The sequence below is a fragment of the Hippichthys cyanospilos genome, chromosome 18 (assembly GCF_059441005.1).
Source record: "Hippichthys cyanospilos isolate Australia breed blue-spotted pipefish chromosome 18, RoL_Hcya_1.0, whole genome shotgun sequence".
NCBI lineage: Eukaryota > Metazoa > Chordata > Actinopteri > Syngnathiformes > Syngnathidae > Hippichthys > Hippichthys cyanospilos.
Window position 1 is genome coordinate 769,686 of NC_142386.1, and position 18,301 is coordinate 787,986.

The following is an 18,301-nucleotide window of genomic DNA, read 5'->3' on the forward strand; positions in this document are numbered from 1 at the left end:
TGACAATCAACTCACACGAATCAGCCCGTCCGCCTCTCACTGCAATAAATAAAGACGTCGGCAAAAGGGACTCTTGTGGTGTCAATGGGGAGCTGCGGTGGCAGAGCAAACCACTAAACAAGGCAACACATTTTATTTGGAAAGGCCTAATTGGCGTTAAGGTACAGCATGTTTACATGGGGGTTAGTCATCATAGCATTCTTGACTGTGAAGGCGGGGACGGGGCCCCGCTTGATACATTCAGACTGACTTGTTTGTTTTAGCCACATAATATTATGGTACAGACAAATCCGGCGGAGCGTTTATTCCTTACTCAAGTCCAGGGACTAGTACTCTTTCCCGTGAGTTGACGTCTGTATGCTACTTGTAGTGCTAGTGAAGCGCTAGATGTTAACTGGTAGAAATGTATTTCTGGGTTGTCCAACTAGCTGGCGCAGAAATGTCATAACAGTTGTGAGGGAAAAAAAAGAAAAACACTTTTCCTCAAACTTGATAGAGAACGTTGAATAGATGCTCAAACGGCTTTTAATAAAATGTGCTAACTTTAAAAAAAATAAAATAAATAAAAGGCTGTGTTAATCTCAAGCTCTTTTAGGGGTTTTCCATACACTGGATTGAATAAATTCAAATAGCACACACACACACACACACACTAATATATATATATATATATATATATATATATATATATATATATATACACACACACACACACACACACACACACACACACACACACACACACACACACACATATATAGGTTTCAAATAGCTCTGTTAGCTTCACGCGTGAAGCACGGTTGATGTGATGCCGTTGGAATGAACACAGCCGGAGTGACGGTACAATTACACCAGCTAGCTGCTCCGCTAACTCGTTAGCCAGAATTAAAACTGAGAGCACAACGCTAACATCTCTTCCATATCTGACAAGCGTTTCGCTGGAATGTCGATGTAGTGTAATGTGTTTATTTCACAAGCTAGCAGGCTGCTGACTGGTTAGCGCTAGCTGTTTCACCATTGGCTCAAACTAAAACTTGTTAGCTTTTCATCAATCAACTGGAAGGCGTAAACTACTGTGCTAGCTTATTTTGCCAGATAGCCACAAAGTTGTTAATTGGAATGATGACAATTGAAACATTCAATCCAGTGTATGTGACCCCCGCTAAGCGTTAGTGTTTTAGTTAGCATCCCTGCAAATGGCGGTGTTACAGTTTAATAAATAGAATAAATAAAAAAATGGTACAAATATTAACGTATGATGTCACTGTGACTTAATAGTGTCAGTAATAATGGCGTGGGTGCTAATCGCACACGCACACACAATGTGACTTCTTTTTAGTGCTAACGTTAGCAAAGAAAAGAAAAAAAAAAAGGAGAATGATAATCATCATCATCATCATGGCAGATTGTTGACCACGCCATGTGCCATTTTGGGTTGAGACTCCCTTCAGTAATGAACCTTTCCTGGAACTTGCATGTTGACTCCGCTGTAGTCCACCATGTACATGGGCCACTGCTGAGGACACAAAATGACAGCGGTGCGTCAGTCACGTCAGGAGCCGTCCGTTTGGTTTTCTTTGGCTAGCCAGGCGGACGGCCACTCGACCGTTGCGTCAGCTTCCCACGCGGCGCAAAGTAATATGGACTGCGGGGTTAGCTTACATGCGGAACTAGCTCCAGTGAAGACGTAAACATCTTCGTTAGCTTCTCGTGGTGTAGACGCGTTAAGCTCTGTATGCTAACATTTGGCGTTGGAGAATTCTTGCTCTCGCTATGCACTAATGGGTTAGGTGGAATGCTATGCTAGCTTCGCCCATGGAACTCTCAGTTGTTACTATGCAACACATACCATGGCTGGAATCTGATTGGCTGACGGGGTCAGCTCTGCGGAGGAGGAGGAGGAGGAGGAGGAGGCAGGGCCTCTGTGGGTCTCCTGGACCCGCTTGCGCTTCCGTCGACTAGTTGAGGCTTCGGGCGCTAACGCTGGGAAAAGAAAAACGAGTTGTTGAACAAACTGGCGGCGACATGACGATGACGCGTGCGCGTGTATACCCGTGTTGCAAGGCTGACGAGACAGTTCTGAAAAAGGCCTGAGAGAGAGACAGAAAATTAGCATTGTAGCATTTTGGTACCCAATGTCAATTGTTGTCTACCTAATTTGTTAGCATACAAACTGCGCCTGATAAGGGATTCTGACGGTATGATAACCTTGAGCAAAAACATCATTGTCACAGTATTAAAATGACAGCTCTTTGAACATGGTTTATTTTTCCATTCAGAAATTTGTACCATGTCTAGTACAAATAAATAGGTTAACATTCTTGATTTTAATTGTTATTAGCAAGTCACAGTACCCTGTCACTTGTGAGCTAAAAGAGTGAGTGCCATCGAATTATTTTCACTGGCGGCTTGTTGAGTAGTCTCTCCAAGCACTGGTGATACCGTTTCACCGAAGCGCACCGCATCTCTATGAATGTCCACCGTGAGGCACACTAGACTTTCAAAACGTTTTCTTTTGAGAGCAGTCTTTGTAAGATCCAATAAAAAGCACGGAGGTGCTAAGCTTCACAACTTGATAAAGTTAAGCTCCGTCCAATCATCTGCCAGAAGTGGGCAACGTCTTCAGAATCCAGCATAATATTTGGTTTAGACACACAAACGTGTCACGTCTTCCGGCGTGCTGCTTCGGTGCGAAGGGGGGTTTATCCTCCATGCAGGCCAAGAAGTTAAAAATAAATAATTAAAAAGAGGGATGGCCTTTTAAATCAAAGAGGCAGCTTGTTGAGTCAACTCTGCACACATATTCCGCATCATTGAAACAGCCCCTTTGTTAGATTAGCCAAAAAGAAAAGCACTGAATATTATTCTAGACAGTATTAGCGGTGATTTCCCCCTTGAATATTTAAGGTCACGTTAAACCACGAACCGGTGGCCACCCACGAGAAAGAGCACCTAAATTCCTACATTCCGCAATGTAAATCTGGGAAGCTGCGTATCCTGTATTTGGCGGGCTCATTTTGGAGTCCATTTGGGGCTAACTCACTGGAGCTGGCTCTTGATCTTGAAGCTGATTTTGTCTTTGGCGTGGAGGATCCTCTCCAGGCAGGCGGCGTCGTAGGCACCCGGATTGCGGAAGGGCACGTCTTCGGGAAGACCGTCCACCTCTACGGAGTCCGGGCTGTCGCGGATCAGCTTGTACGGCACGGCCGCGGCACGGTCCAGTCCCAGAGCCTCACCTTGGGACATGGTGAAATGGCGCTAACAATGTTAACAACACTGCGTGTGATAATCGTTTTTTTTTTTTTTTGCATTCTTCTTTTTTCGAAATAATTACCGTATTTCTTGTTAAACAGTTCCTTGACCTGCTCGCGAAGGACCACCTTCTCCCCGACTCGGTTGACATCGTCGTCGTCTGACGGAAGACAATTGTGTTTTATCGATGAGCGACGCTAAACTACTTAACGGAGACAACTCACCATTTATGGTAGTGTATGCCTTCTTGAGTAAAGTGACCCTGCGAGGTGCTGAACAAAATGGCGGATTATCAAGGAGGTTTCATAATCAATGGACCGATGTGAGAGCATTTGATCTGCGCTTACCAGGCTTTGGAATTAGCCCTTGGAAAGGTCTGCGAATAAGGAGCCAAGCACTTAGCTTAGATGAACTTAGCCATCAAACAACTTCCACGTACAAGTGTGTAGCGTTCACCTGGTGATGGTGAAGCTGATTTTGTCCGCTACCGCCAGGATGCGCTCCAGGTTCTGGGAGCCGAAGGTGCAGGGTTTGCGGAAGGGGATGCCGGGCGGGAGTCCCTCGATGATGACCGAATCCGGGTTGTTCTTGATGCGCTTATAAGGCACTTGCACGGGGTACTTGATGCCCAGCGCCTCGCCGTACTTCCTGTTGAACAGGTCCTGGACCTGCTCCCGCAGTGTGTTGGCCAGGTCGATCCTGGACAGCTTGGACTCCAGGCACTCTGCAGATAAAAGGTCAAGGCATAAAACGGGAACAAACAATACAAGGCACCAAAAGCCCTTAACAATCGCTTCAAAATGAAGTATGACGACATTTTTGTTTCCAACTGTGGAGCAGCATTAGATACATAAAATGAGCCCGCTAAAACCTTTAAATTTCAATAAATGAATGGCAATTTTCTCTTCTTCTAATTTGTGCGTTTGTGAATGTAAAACTGCTTCAAGACACCTGCCAACACTAGTTGAGTACCAATACCTTGAAATAAGGCCAGTTATCCATCCAATACTAATACTTCAATTTCCTGGAGTCAAGTTAGTCTTTGCTGCGACACACACTTCCAAGAACAACTTCAAAGTAAAAGCATTTCAAGGTGTTGGCGGTGTTGTAGAATTTGGTACGGTAAGTTTAATGTTGAAGTTCTTTCACCACGTTTGGTTTTACTGTAATGCGGAGCATTTAACAGGCAAGTAAGTGGATTCTCCTGCGTAACCCATATGAAAAACATTCAAGTGAAAATACCTCTCATGGCGTTCTAATCTGGCGAGATCTCGTCATACAAGACCTGGTCGAGTGCTCGCCATTTCAAAACTCGATGCGATTTGTGGAATTGAATGAAGATAGAGGTACCTGAGAAAGCGGGTCTTTTGGACAAAAGCGCAGCATCCTCCGTCGACGGGGTCACCTCCTTGGCATCCAGCTCTTAATGGAGGAACCGTTCAAAAGGTTAAACCTTGAAAGCATCTCCGCGCGCTCCGCCGAAAAACAAAACCGGCGCGGGACAATCCCCGCCCAAGTCAATGTTGCATCCCAACGTTTCACTTTGACATACCGGAGTCGCAGACGTAAGGCATCTCTTGTTTGACTTGCTCGCTCAGCAGCTTGGGACTGCGGACAAGACAAGAGTTGGAGATATGCTCAGCGTTTCATATCGCGAGGCGAGCATGCGGGTATTTCCGCTCACGTTTTGATGACAAACTGGATGTTGCTGCCGGCGGCGAGGATCTTGCGCAACTTGGCCGCCCCGAAGCAGTTGGGCCGCCGCAGGGCGATGCCCTCGGGCAGCCCGGTGACAAACAGGTCCTCGGGGTACATCTGGAACTTGGAGTAGGGCACCTTGGCGGGCTCGGGGAGGCCCAATGCTTCGGCTGAGCAACAAAATGACAAGAAGCGGAAAAGCTAGGCATCCTTTAGCCGACAGTGGGGGGGGGGGGCCTCGAACACTGTCACCGACTTACCGTACTTGATACTGAATAAGGTGTCCACCTGTCTGCGCAGCTGAAGAATCATTTCACCAATGTCCTCCACCAAGCTGCCAGCTGAATCAATCAACAAACAATCAACTGAAAAATTTTAGTGAATGGAAATTTCTTTGAGATACAGTACATTCATTCATTCTTCCTAATAAATAAATCTGAATATTTCTAGTAAGTAGAAAGATTCTGGAATGAAAGATATTAGAAATTTGACTGAATTTTACTGAATTTGACTGAGATTTAGACTGAAATATTTAGTTTCTATGACTTAATTCTACCCATTTATTTGGGGAATATGCATCTACTTTTTTGTGTTTTCAATTTTAATCCATTTTCAAGTGAACACAGATTCAGATCCACTCCACTATGTTATATTATTTGTCCATCCATCATGATTCCAACTAGTGATTTAATCATTTTCTATAAAATAGTTGTGTTTGAATCTGCATAGTTAAGTCGGTTGTTTTTAATCAAAGTTGAAGTAGATAATTGTCACTTTATTGCATCAATTTTGAACATTTTCATATAATCTAAAATAAAAATGGATTTTTACATACACTTATATACATAATTGTTTATTTATACATGGCAGCAAGTGGTACAACAGGTCTTGCCTAACTTGAAAGGTTTGAAAATGACTGTCTCTCACAAAACCTCTATGTATTATTATGCATTATGTTGTAAATTTCTGTCATGTTTTTAAATCTAACTGCACACTGTTCTTACATTATTGTACTGCACACTTATTCATTATTGTATTGACGCTCGATTTGGCACTTGGGAAAAATGTGACTTGAATCAAAATCTCAATCTGTTAAAAAAAAATCATACTTTCAATTTTTCCATAAAGTTGTTCTTGTTCTTGCTCTTCTATATTTCATATTAAAAAAAAAACAAAAAAAACCCGCAAGCATTACCTTCAGGGGGTCTTCGGATGTTTTGAAGTGCCACGTTGGACGACAACGCTTCGCCAGCTGCGAGATGGAAAAACATGTGCTTAAGAGCTTTTATAAGTTTAAAACTCCATTCATAAACTAGTCATAGTTTTTTTTTTTTTTATCTATTACTTTATGTGTGACATTCTGAATTATGAATGAAATCATGGGTGGGGTCATGTAATCTGATGCTCATAATAAAACGCTTGGATTTGACACGTGCGCTTACCTCCGGTTTGTCCCCTGCAGTGGTCATTTGCGAAAGAAAAGAAACTTAAGCAAAGCACAGTCAAAAAACAAGAAATAAAAAGAAAAGGATGAGAATAAAAAGCGTGTGCGCTAAACCCCAAGAAGACATTTGTGTGGACTCTCAATGTGCGGGAGAAAAACTTGCTGGAGTTTTTGAAATTTCTCGTACGTTTATTGCCATTAGATTAGAGAGCGAGTGCACAAATGTTACCTTGGGTGTGTACTTTTAAGTCAGCTGTGTTAGACTGGAAAAAGGGAGGTCATACATTTCTCTAGTGGAGGCTGCTAGTGGGAGAAGAGCGACACTAGGAAGCGGGGTCAGGGATGGAGGGGTGGGGGCTTCGAACGTGACGGGATCACTAAAGTAGGGTTTGAAGTTTCAAGTTCATACGTGAGTCCCTAAACAACGAGCGGGCCGGCGGGCCGGCCGGTGGGGGCCCTGCCAGAGGTCCGGGAGAAGGAGATGGGCTGAGCCGGAGGTGTGGATGTTACCTGCGTGGTTTTCCGCCGGCTGGTGGAGGGCCGAGGGACCGGAAGGAGAAGACGCGGCCCCACCAGAGAGGGTGGCGGCGGGCTCTGACGCGGGATCGCTGGCCGCCTCTATGTTGGAAGCAGCTTCTGAACAAAAAGGACAGCCTTTAGAGAAAGAAAATGTCCTTTTGGATCCCGTTTCACTTTGCAAAGTTTAGGCTCCTCGGGTTGCATTCTTCAAGTTCGTAGTCATTTAGCCCGCTTTGTGAAAAATCGATTTAAACTTAACACAGTACACATTTTGGAACGTACCAAACAATCTGTATTTTGTATATTAATACCGTGATACCAATTGCAATTATCATGCCAACGTACACTTACAGTCCATGGCTAGGTACTTTATACAGAAGTAGTTTAGGGCCTTTTACATAGCTTTTTATACATAAGAGTTCTTTTGAAATAAATGCGAACGTTTATTGCACCTCCTCATCCCGCTTGGTCGGCTAAAGGCTCCACTCTAGGTTGACGTGCCATGCCCATTATCACGTTAGCCCAAACCTTGCGGCAGCTTCACGGTTTGTAACCTGCTGCTAAAAGAATCGCTTTCTTCTTAAAAGCTACTGTAATATTTTTGTCTAGTAACAAGCATTGACCCGAACGCTGTTTCAGTCTGCTCGCTTCTTTTGAAAACAGAAATGGAAAATAGTGCGGTAACAAACACAAGGAGCTTGTTAGCTGCAACTCAGGCAGCCAACTGAATGCCTCTCATCTCGCTCGTCCTATAATTACTCTTAGCAAGAACACGACCAAAATAAAAAGAAAAACGTAAAAACTGGTCTTATGTGGCTGACGGATGAATTCTTCTTTGAATGTCACCAAAAAAAAAAAAAAATCTTTTTAAATTTTAAATTAGAATGCACCCATATTTTTGGCCTTCATTTGGGGGTGGGGGTGTATTATATTTGTGGAATTACGGTAATCTACTAGTGTAGATTCCTTTGTAGGGTTTTTGTAGTTTAGGATCCTTGCCAAAATTTGTAGTTGTTTGGGGGCCTTTAGGGCCTGATAAAAAGTTTACAATTTCAGAGTAACATAGAAATGTGATAATTTTATGGCCTTTCCCATTTCAATGGAACTTTGGGCTCATTACAAATATTTCAGTTCTTGGCCCTTATGCAGTTTTTCCCCACCTAAAAGCTGGCTTGACTGACCGTTATGTTTTCTTCTAGTCTACTTGGCAATCATGGTTGATTGCTGCGTCGGTGTCACTTACCCGGTACCGTAACTTGAATGATGTCCCCATCCGGAGGCTCCGCTTTAATCCTCTTGAGGGGGAGGCAATCTGCAGACGGACCTGCGGGGGGCATTGTGATCATCAACCTTCTCCGCTTCCTGTCTGAACGGCCGCCCTACGGACTCATTATTACCTGCTTCGCACTCGGCCGGGGAACGAACGCACACGCCGGTCAACCTATTGAGTTCAAAACGCGGGGCAGCTCATTAGGAACGGCGGGGCAACGTCCAATCGGCACGCAATATGATGCAAAACGCTCTGACCGGCCGCTATGAGGATTGACCGGTATCTCCGAAGTGGCCGTGGCGAGGCTGAGGTTTTCGGGGAAAGCGTCTTCGGGGGCGTCCTGCTTCCCTTCCTCCCTTGATGTCTTGCCGGCAGCTTTAGGAGACCGGAGATGGTAAAACACGGTCAGCTGAAACTTCTCGTGTTGTTTCAAAGTACAGTATATAGGTAGCTCATTTATGGTTTAGGGTCGGTGGTAAAGTTTACAGTGATGCCCCCATATACAGTGTGTTGTTTGGGGCATTTGACAAAACTAAAAAACTTGTAGTTTAGCGTTTTGCTTAAGGTCATCAATGTCCGTTTTAGTTTAGGAAGCCTCGACTCCAATCTCTATTTTTTGTTGTTAGGGTAATTGACTCACGCTGTAGTTTAGGGTCCCTATCTTCGCGCAAGTCTTTAGCTGTTAGGTATTTGGTCCATTAACATTGGATGTAGTTAAGGTCTTTTTACAATTTCTGTAGCTCCGGGCAGCTTTTTAAAAATGCAGTTTATATATTTATTATTTTAAACTAAAGTCACCCATGTCACAGGAGAGATATACCGTATGTATGTTTAAACGTATATCATATCTATATGCTACAAGTTTTTATGGATATGAAACATCAGCTGAATCAGCCTTACCTGTGAAAATCTTTTCGTCAAACATCCTGTAATGCAAAGCAGAAAATGAGTCAAAATCAGCGGCTGCAGCATTTGTTCCTGTATTAATATGTTGGGCTCATGTAAAAAAAATAAAATAAAAAAATGGTGTGTAGTTATTACATTCATGATTGTGTGGCAAGTGGCATTCTCATTTTTCTATTTACATATAGTAATTCCATTGTTTCACTATTTCTGTTCTTAGTTCACATGTTTTTTCATTATATTTTACCATTGCTTCTAATGCTTTATGATTTTTACTGCATTTTCTCAATATTTCATCAGTCTTTTCTACATTCATTTTCCCAAGCGTGAGCTGAGTGTTTTATATCTTTAACATTCATACACAAGTCTGAAATAGTAATTGCAATGACACGTTGGGCATAGGAGAACACCCAAGTCGCAACTTTGCTGAAAATCCATCTACATGTATGTACCAACTCCTTTCACCAAGACGCACAAAAAGGAGAAAAACAAAGACACAGAAAAGAACAAAGTCGCTGTCATCCAAGAGCAGATCTGCCAATGGATACAAGATACACAGCATACATTATACTTTCTTTTTTAAATTGTTTAACGCGTAACAATTATGAACTATAATAAGCTACGCTGCAAAAAGTTCTATTTTATGTTCATTTCTCGTTTTGTCAGAAAAACACAGAGGAGATGTTACTGGAAAAGGCTTGTTCATTAATTCATAATCAGATCTCAATGTTTTTACCTGGCAAGTTGTTTGCTTGTATGAGCATTACAAACCAAACTGTCCCAAATCTAGTGTTCACAGTAAAAATAAACGTCATTATTTTTCAAACCGCTCATCCTCACTAGGGTTGCTGAAAAAAAAATGATTGAAAACAATTATTCTGCCTTTCGATAATATCACTTATATGTAGTTTTAGCAAGAAAAAAGCAGTGGGATTGAAAGAGTTTGCAGATGTGAGTTAGGGACGAACCATTTTTCCTCCCCCGACCATTTCACTGATATTTTGTTGACTGGCAAACATCTGTTACATTCATGCCCTGGTGATAAAATACAATTTGGACGGAGTGTGGCCTGCTGCACAAGATTTTATTATATTTATTCTTTAGAATACATCTGCAGCCCGGTATCTGGTGGCCCACAAACCGGTAGCGAGCCGGTGGTTAGGGGGCATGTGACCTAGCAGTGCTTTAGAGGCAAATAACGAGCCCAAAATGGGCAGGCACGCTTTCCTTTGAAATTAACTTCGGTAAATGAAAGAGTCAAAGCCCGCCGCTGGCTATTTGAGGGAAAGTCGTGAATGCAAATGACTCTCTCTTTGCATTTAGCAGCAGAACATAGTGTTAGCGGAGAGATGGTGATCCTTCTTTTTTTTTTGTAAGCGCAAACTTGGCATCTATAAAGCATGGACGATCATACATACAAACAAACGTAGCCAATGGAGCATGACTTCAACTTCACGTACAAAAAAAAAAAAAAAGAAAAACATCAGACGTACCGCCTAACCACAAACCGGATTGCGTGTCGCTCGTCCAGGATGCGTTTGAGTTTGGGGACCCCATAAGTGCAAGGACGCTTAAAGGGTATCTGGTCCGGGATACCCAGGATCTCCACTGCGCCTGGGTCGCATGCAATCTTGCGGTACGGCACCGGTACCATATGGTCCAGACCGAGGGCCTCAGCTGCAACGCAAGAAACAAAAATACGCAAAATTAGTTATTCGGCACTTAAAAAACACTCTTGATAACACACGCCTTAAACGATAACCTCTTCTCACCATATCTGCTGTTGAACAGAATCTGGACACATTCCCTCAAGGTATTAATGTCCTCTGTCTCCTGAATGAATGAGTCCCACTTTTCTGGAGGAAAAGAGAGAAAACATAACAATGAGCTTTGTTGTGTTTTTGAGAAGCATTTAATACCCAGTTGATTTATTTGGAGGGCAGGCACGATTGACTTATGGGATTACCTTTAATGGTTGAGCCCCTTGATGGATAAATTTATAGCATAGCTACTTGTACGTCATTCGGGGAGATTGTATGAGTGTACAGGACAGCGATCATAAGCTGCTTCAGGAAATATTGATGTTTTTCCCTCACTATCCCATACAACCATACAATATACACCTTGCCCTCAAAATAAATAGAAGAATCTGAATAATTTTACACAAAATAAACACAGTGCAAATACAGTGCAAAAGACAAGATGGCTGAAACATACCTGATTTCTCATGCACGATGGAGAAGAGTAGCCTCTTGGATATGTGGACACTCGCAGGTGTCTGACTCTGCTCACCAGGTAGTTTTGGTGTCTCATCTAAACAAACATAAAAGAAACATATACATTCAGCTGAATTCACTACATCCGGTTCACGTTCCGGGCCCAAACGCCGGGGTATTACCATTCCTAACAACGTCTTTCCCACAGGCGCCCTTGTCTATCCAGTTGGCCAGTCGGTCCTTGCCCAGGCTGAGTAGTGACGTTGGTTTGAAGTCCAGCGGGCCATCTGGGTGGGGTTTGGAGGACATGGGCATGCCGTACAGGAAGTTTGAGAGAACAGAGTTGGCGGAAGTGGCGGGACTTGACGGTGTGACTACCTGGGCAGTAGTCTTGACTGGGCCAGCGCCGCCCTGAGCCACGGGGCTGCCAGAAGAGCTTTGATGGCCCAGCTCTCCGTTTGCTGACTTGGCTTCGCAAGACAAGTCTTCGGTGGGCCTGCGCGCAGACCAGAGGAGACGCGTCAAAGTGAAGCACGCGAGTGTTGGAGCGCAAATTCGGATGGAAATAGTCATAATATCGGAATTGGCGGCGGGGCGCGTCGCAGCGTCGGAACTACTTGTGAAGGTTTCGCGACCAGGGAGCACAACGCAATTTGGTGAGCGCTGCAATAGTAAAATATTTACATTTTCTACGAATACTGTGGAAATTTTCTCGTGGAAAACACAGTGGAACATATAGCTAGGCTATGTTCGGTCAGGAGCATGAAGTGAGCAAATTCCGATTTTTTTTTTTTGCCCCGCGCAACCTGTATCTGATCTTTTAATGGCAGCTTGAATGACACATATCGGATATTTTTCAAATGCAACCTAACAGTTCTGGATTCAAAAAGGCTAAAGGCTAAAACAATTTAGGTGGATGGGGGAAAAAAACTAAACCTTCGCCTCTGTTCCTTAAATCCAACAGAAAATATTCTGGCTCTGGTATAAAAGCCATTTCAACATCGCCAAGGTATTCAGTTCCGCCATCCATTGTGGTACTTCCCTAACGTTAAGCGCACCCGGGTGTGTGATGTCACGGTGTCATCCATACGCATGCAGGACAGTTGCGGGCCATTTATAGTTCACGCACAGGCCATGTGGAAATGTTAACGACCTCATAAATACACCTCATAAATGTACAGACTTGTGAAAAATAAAATACATCAAGGTTTCCAAAAAGCGCGGAATATTTTGCGCGCCCCTGAAAAATATACATTTATAGAAGGAAATGCCTGGCCTGGATTAGGTACTAACCTTGTGACAGTAAAGTGGATCTTGTGGCTTTGCTCCAGAATCTTTATGAGCGTCTTGGAATCGTACTCGGACGGCTTTCTCAAGGAGACGCCCTCCGGTAGACCATGGGCCACAAGGCAAGCGGGCTCCTTCTGGAGCCACTCATAAGGCACAGGGACCAGCGTGCTCTTTCCAGCCGCTTCACCTGCGCACACCACCAGGTAAAATGTTGATTTAACAGTAGGAAAAACAGGGAGCAACCTCAAACATCGCTACAGTTACCATGTGACCTAGCATGACTTTAGGAGAACTCTTACTGTAAAGAACGGTGAAGACCTCGTCCACCATCTTCCTCAAGACAAAGATGTTAGACTGAGCCTCTAGAGGAGGTGGTGGTGGTAGCGGGGGTGCTCTGGCGGTTTTCCCATGGTCGCCTTCCTTTCCCGCCTTGCTCAAATCCACATCCTGGTCTTTGGTGGTCATATTTGCCAGGCATGAGGGTGCCCCTAAAGGCAAAAGATGAGAGCGCTATTGAATGGCTGGCTTGTTTTCTGCAAACGTCACTTAGCACTTAGACAAGTGACAAATTTTTCTCGGGAGAAAGTAATCAACGTGTCGCACTTGAAAAATCGCAGCTGATACAATTAATGACTCGTTTGTCCCGTCGTCTTTCCCACTTTGAATGTAAAAGATTACCCAAGAGGAGGTAGTGGTGTTAAAAGTCAAAATAAACAAACAACCAGATTGATGCCACTGCAGTGAAAAAAGGCACTCCTTATACACTGTCGGTAATGGTTTGTCGTTTTGTTTTATACATTTTACATTTCAGATTCGGCAAAATAAATAAATGAATAAATGCTTTCTGGGAACGGTATGGAAAAAATGGCGCAGTGGCGCACTCCCTGAAAAGACTAACCATACATCCTTGGCAACAAGTAGGAGGAACTTACGGCAATACTTGTAGAATTCGGTCTGAATCTCTCTCCTGGAGTTGAGGAAAATGCGTCCCTTTTCCGTGCCGACTGCAATGACGCTGTCCTCGTGGACGGTGATGCAGGCCACCTCAGCGTTTAACTTGGACATGGCCATGCACTGGACAAAACGCTTGGTTACTACACCACATTTGATGGGTATATCTGGGAAGGCAGTAAATGCGACGGTAGACTTACCACCGAATCTAGGGCCGATACCAAGCTGGTAAGGATCTCCTGCCTGGCCGACAGCGCAGAAAGTGGAGGATCACAGCGGGAGGTGGGCCGCACGCTGTCACACGCCAGTTTCTTCATCTGAGACATGGCGACTACGCCGACAACGCAACAAGACCTGTTAGCGTTCATTTTTCATGCGTTTGACCAACGAGTTGACCTCCTTTATTACATGCGAACATTCGGCACCTATAAATTGAGCACGCGTTAGCATCGCGTCAAGTTGACCTCCGTAACCTCCTTTGCCTCGGGGTACCTTAGCATCTTCTTGGTATGTATGTACTACCACCTGTTATTTTAGCAAACGTTAGCCACAAGTTAAGCTCTACTAGTCACATGTTGTTTCAGGTGACCTCATCATCTTGATTTTTTAGCTTAGCATCATTTCGCCCACTCAGTCACGTGTCATTAGCCGAACTAACCAAGTCAGACAGGCCGCTGTCGCGTTGCCGCGGCAACCACAACCCGTCGCCTTGGAAACTAATCTTGGGGCATGTGAACAATGTGGCGCTGGCCCTTTAATCTCTGCAGACACTGCCAACCATTATGCTGGCCTCCGGCTCAATCGACAGGGGAAGACGAATGAAGAGGAAAAGGCGGGCGTGGTCGCCCAAATGTGTTTCCCCTCAGGCTAGAGCAAACACTCAACCCTCCCCTACCCACTTTCCTTCCTGTTGACCGATTAGGGCCTCAAAATAGACCGAGCCTGAACACATAGAAAGGAAGTGACGGAGGAGGAGCTCAAAAAGAGCAGGATGATAAATAATAATCTGTGACATAGAATGACATACAAACCCGCTGTACTGACTTTGAATAGTGTGGGAAAATTGTGGAACTCCCCAAATTTGACACGCATTTAAAGTTAATTGAAACTGTGGGAAATGTAAAGCAGATGCAATAAGTGTCATAATACAAAACATCTATGAAGTAGAATTAGTACAAAAGAAACTTTGAGACTCGAACCGTAAATTTCAGGATTGTGACGCAGCCTGCAAACTACTGGGGCACCTTCAACACCAATCGAATCAAGTGTAAAATAAAGTACACTTTTGTTGAGCCACAAAATTTAAAACGTGTAGTTTAGCGCCGAAATTATCATTTCAAATAAGACTTGAAACCAGCGCTGTGATCGCAATCATTCGGGAAATATTTGGGGATTTTATTAGCAAATTGGCATGGGGGAAAACGGTGATCGCAAATGATCAACTGTTCCTATTCACTTTCGTGCTGTTTAAAAAAAAGTTAATATTAAGTGCGCGAAAACGTTCGTAAAATTATCAAAATGATGATTTATGAACGCCGCGTTTAGCTGTGCGGCAGCTGTCTTTGTTGTGTGAGCCTGATAACCTTTTTAAACACACTTTGGCGAAGGACGAACACAAATACACAAAAACAACTAGGCTGTCGAGGACATGCGCTCGTGGCTTTAAAAACAGAACAAAACCGAAGATTCTTTTAATACTGTTGCTGGCCGGATTTAGTCGCTGACATTCTTCTCGGTTGAGTTCAACGAGCAACCAAACGCGAGCTAATAAGCTAACAGGCTAATAGCTAAATAGCTGGCTAGTTAGCTCGCGAGCTAACACCCCTCACCACCACCACCACCACCACCCCCGTGTCGTTGCAAAATAATCTACACGTTTTCCATGAACAATTCACAATTTTTCTCAATGTATGTACAATAAATGGCTTAGATATAGTCCTTAAAGGTCAAACGTAACAAAAAAAGAAGCAACATGTTACCTTAATACGCGATTAAATCCAGTTGGTCGACTGCTGTCAATCCCGGAATAGATTTTTTTCTTTAATCCATCGTTTACAAAAATGCACGAATGTCTCTCAACGCACTTTCGCCACAAACGGACGCAATCCTAATCTTAATCTTAATATCCCGTCTCTCGCTTGTTTTATTTATTTTTTTCCTCCACAGCAGGAGTTGCGGTAGTAGTGTCCTTTTCGCACTCCCTTCTCGTTCTTTGTTCTGTAATCCAGTAAAATTGAAAATCATTCGCCCTCATGCTAATCCCAACCCCAACTCAACGGCGGCGTCCATTGGCTGCGGCTGTCGGGGCCGAGCAGGATTAACTGGAGAAACTCCGGGAAGGAAGACGAAGGAGAAAAAGAGATGGGAAAATTCCGAGCGTGTTTTGTCATTTTATTGCATCCGTCCAAACAAGTTAACGAGGTGTCACGCTCAGGTCCTGGAGGTCTACTCTGCTGTATGTTTTAGATGTTTCCTCTCTCCATCCCACTTCAACTGTGACTATAAATCTAAAGCCATCCGTGTGAAATGTTCAAAAATTATATACACTGTTGAAATAGAAAAAAATAGAAAACTAAAGACGCTAAACTAAAAATGCACTCGCTCACGTTTAAAAAAACATGTGTACATTTGATGAAAAATCAGCAAAACCCCAAGTGGAAAGGAATTGGTGTGGAGAACTTTTTTTTTTTGGTCCTAAACCATTTTCATCGTAGTGGGTGGAACAGTGGTGAGCATGCCTGCCTCGCAGTTCAAAGGTCATGAGTTTGATTCCGCCTCCAGCCCCCTGTGTGTGGAATTTGCATGTTCTCCCCATGCCTGCGTGGGTTTTCTTCAGGTATTCGTTTCCTCCCACATTCCCTAAATAGGTCAAATAGGACACTCCAACTTGCCCTTAGGTGTTTCTGTGAGCGTGAATGATTGTTTGTATTATGCGTGCCCTGTGATTGGGTTAGGGTTAGGCAAAATGTCCCTCACCTATTACACAAAGACAGCTGGAATAGGCTTCATTGTGGACATGACTGTAATGTTCAGAGCTTTGAAAGATCATGGTGACATGATAATTCATGGACCTGTTAACCTATGAACATGTTTTTTTTTTTTTTAATGAGAAAAAAAAAGAGAATAGCAAGACCTCAGATGCTGGTAGGTTTTGTTTAGCCCAAGACACCACCAGCCATTGTGTTCTTGTGCATTTTCAGATAATTGTACTTTTCTTGCTTTAATCTGTACAGCGTTTGTCACTGGGGTAGTACACTGAAAGGTCTTGCATTGTACGCCTTACGGTGTACATTGTATACTTGAAGAGGTATAATGTCTTGTTACTGGGGTAGTAACTTCAAATGTTGATACTTTTGGAGTTTTACAGATTTTTAACAGAACAACAAGTCCATTATGACTTTATTTTGCGCTGGAACAGGTATAGACAGTAGCTCAGAAATTTACAAGTGGTCTACATACATGTACCCTAAGTCAGTGGTTCTTGACCTTTTTTCAGTGATGTACCCATGTCAGATATTTTTTTTTTCAACAAAGTACCCACTGACCAGGCTAACTCAGTTTTGGATGGAAAAAAAAAAAGATTTTGAACAGAATTCTGCGGCGTCTGTGTCTGGTTTATTAAAATTTGGAGCTACATTTGTAGTGATATCTGTAGACATATTATTCGACAACTAAAGAAGATGGATTGTGTCACTTCAAGCTTGTGTCATTCATGACTGCATCCGTGTAAAACAAAAAAAAGGCACATATGTTTTGAAAAAACAAATGATTTAGCATTTTCATTTTCCAATGAATTCATTAGAATTTGAAATCGAAACTGTCACTGCTCTGGAACAGGTACAAGCAGTAGCCCTATGGTGGTGTAACTTTCAAGGTGCAATACTTTCTATTTCGTTTTTGTTTTTTAGCCCTTTATGAATGATATTGGATGACCGATCGCGAATACCACAGCTTGGTGTCTTTGTGGACGTGGTAAGAGTGGACCTAGTTGCATGAACTGTGAGATTTGGAATCCGAGCATGGGAAGCATACTTGGTCTGTTTCAAGATCTCACACAAGTGCGAGCAGATAACTTGGTGTCCAACATCAGAAAGGGACAATTGTAATACTTTATTTTAGCACCTTGTGTGAAATGTAACAACTATATCTTGATGTATTTCTGGATCTGAAATGGGTATAACGAGTTACCTCATGAGTGCTGTGCTCGAAACAGTTTAAACAACTCAAACAAGCCGAGCAAAGTTTCGGACATGTTTAGTTTGAAATCTCATTTTAATGTTCTCCCAATAATGCTCCTTAACTATTGTACAGTTTGTAACACCGATCCTTTCGCATGGCGACCAGCAATCCTTCAAACCCACGCAGGAAGCTCTGTCATCGTTGCAAGTCACTTGATAGATCATTTCAAAGTAATAAATAAAAACAAAACAAAAAAGTGACCCAGCGGTAAGTTCTTGGACTTGAGCCGTTCCTGATACGGTAAAACAAAGCAAGTTGCCTTCGCGGTAGGTCATTTCGTCCCAGAATCCCATGAGGAGTTTCGTTTACAGAACTTCGTCCTCGCAACTGGCTAATATGGGCTTCTTCAGCAAGCATGAGCGGTTACAGTATCAACTTGGTACATCAGTCGCAGGATGGGACGTTCCGCAGGGGGTCGATGCTTCCTCCGCTCGTATCAGTGCTGCTCCTGAAAACAGCGCGCCCCCAGCAAAAAAGATCTTTTAGCACCAGCGCGTGTACGCCGCCCAGAAAAGTCAA

General features: G+C 43.4%; 1 protein-coding gene across 3 annotated transcripts; it reads right to left on the minus strand.

Moving 5' to 3' along the window:
- Nucleotides 1–117: 117 nt before the first annotated feature.
- Nucleotides 118–15,863, minus strand: gtf2ird1 (GTF2I repeat domain containing 1). 3 transcript variants are annotated; one of them, XM_088440351.1, is made up of 27 exons: nt 15,523–15,863; nt 13,744–13,874; nt 13,525–13,666; nt 12,892–13,080; nt 12,596–12,779; nt 11,485–11,798; nt 11,304–11,399; nt 10,859–10,942; nt 10,580–10,763; nt 9,084–9,109; nt 8,441–8,558; nt 8,311–8,354; nt 8,157–8,237; nt 6,905–7,030; nt 6,146–6,202; nt 5,211–5,291; nt 4,937–5,120; nt 4,805–4,860; nt 4,603–4,674; nt 3,709–3,976; nt 3,600–3,628; nt 3,477–3,524; nt 3,335–3,412; nt 3,044–3,236; nt 2,053–2,090; nt 1,850–1,983; nt 118–1,513 (listed from the first exon to the last, which is right to left on the minus strand). In XM_088440351.1, the coding sequence occupies exons 2-27, from the start codon at nt 13,867–13,869 to the stop codon at nt 1,448–1,450; spliced, it is 3,018 nt and encodes a 1,005-aa protein (XP_088296477.1). In that variant the 5' UTR covers nt 13,870–13,874; nt 15,523–15,863; the 3' UTR covers nt 118–1,447. The 3 variants fall into 3 exon arrangements, with proteins under 3 accessions (XP_088296477.1, XP_088296476.1, XP_088296474.1); XM_088440350.1 differs by having other exon boundaries at nt 118–1,516; nt 6,905–7,027; nt 15,523–15,860; XM_088440348.1 differs by having other exon boundaries at nt 118–1,516; nt 15,523–15,859.
- Nucleotides 15,864–18,301: the final 2,438 nt, after the last annotated feature.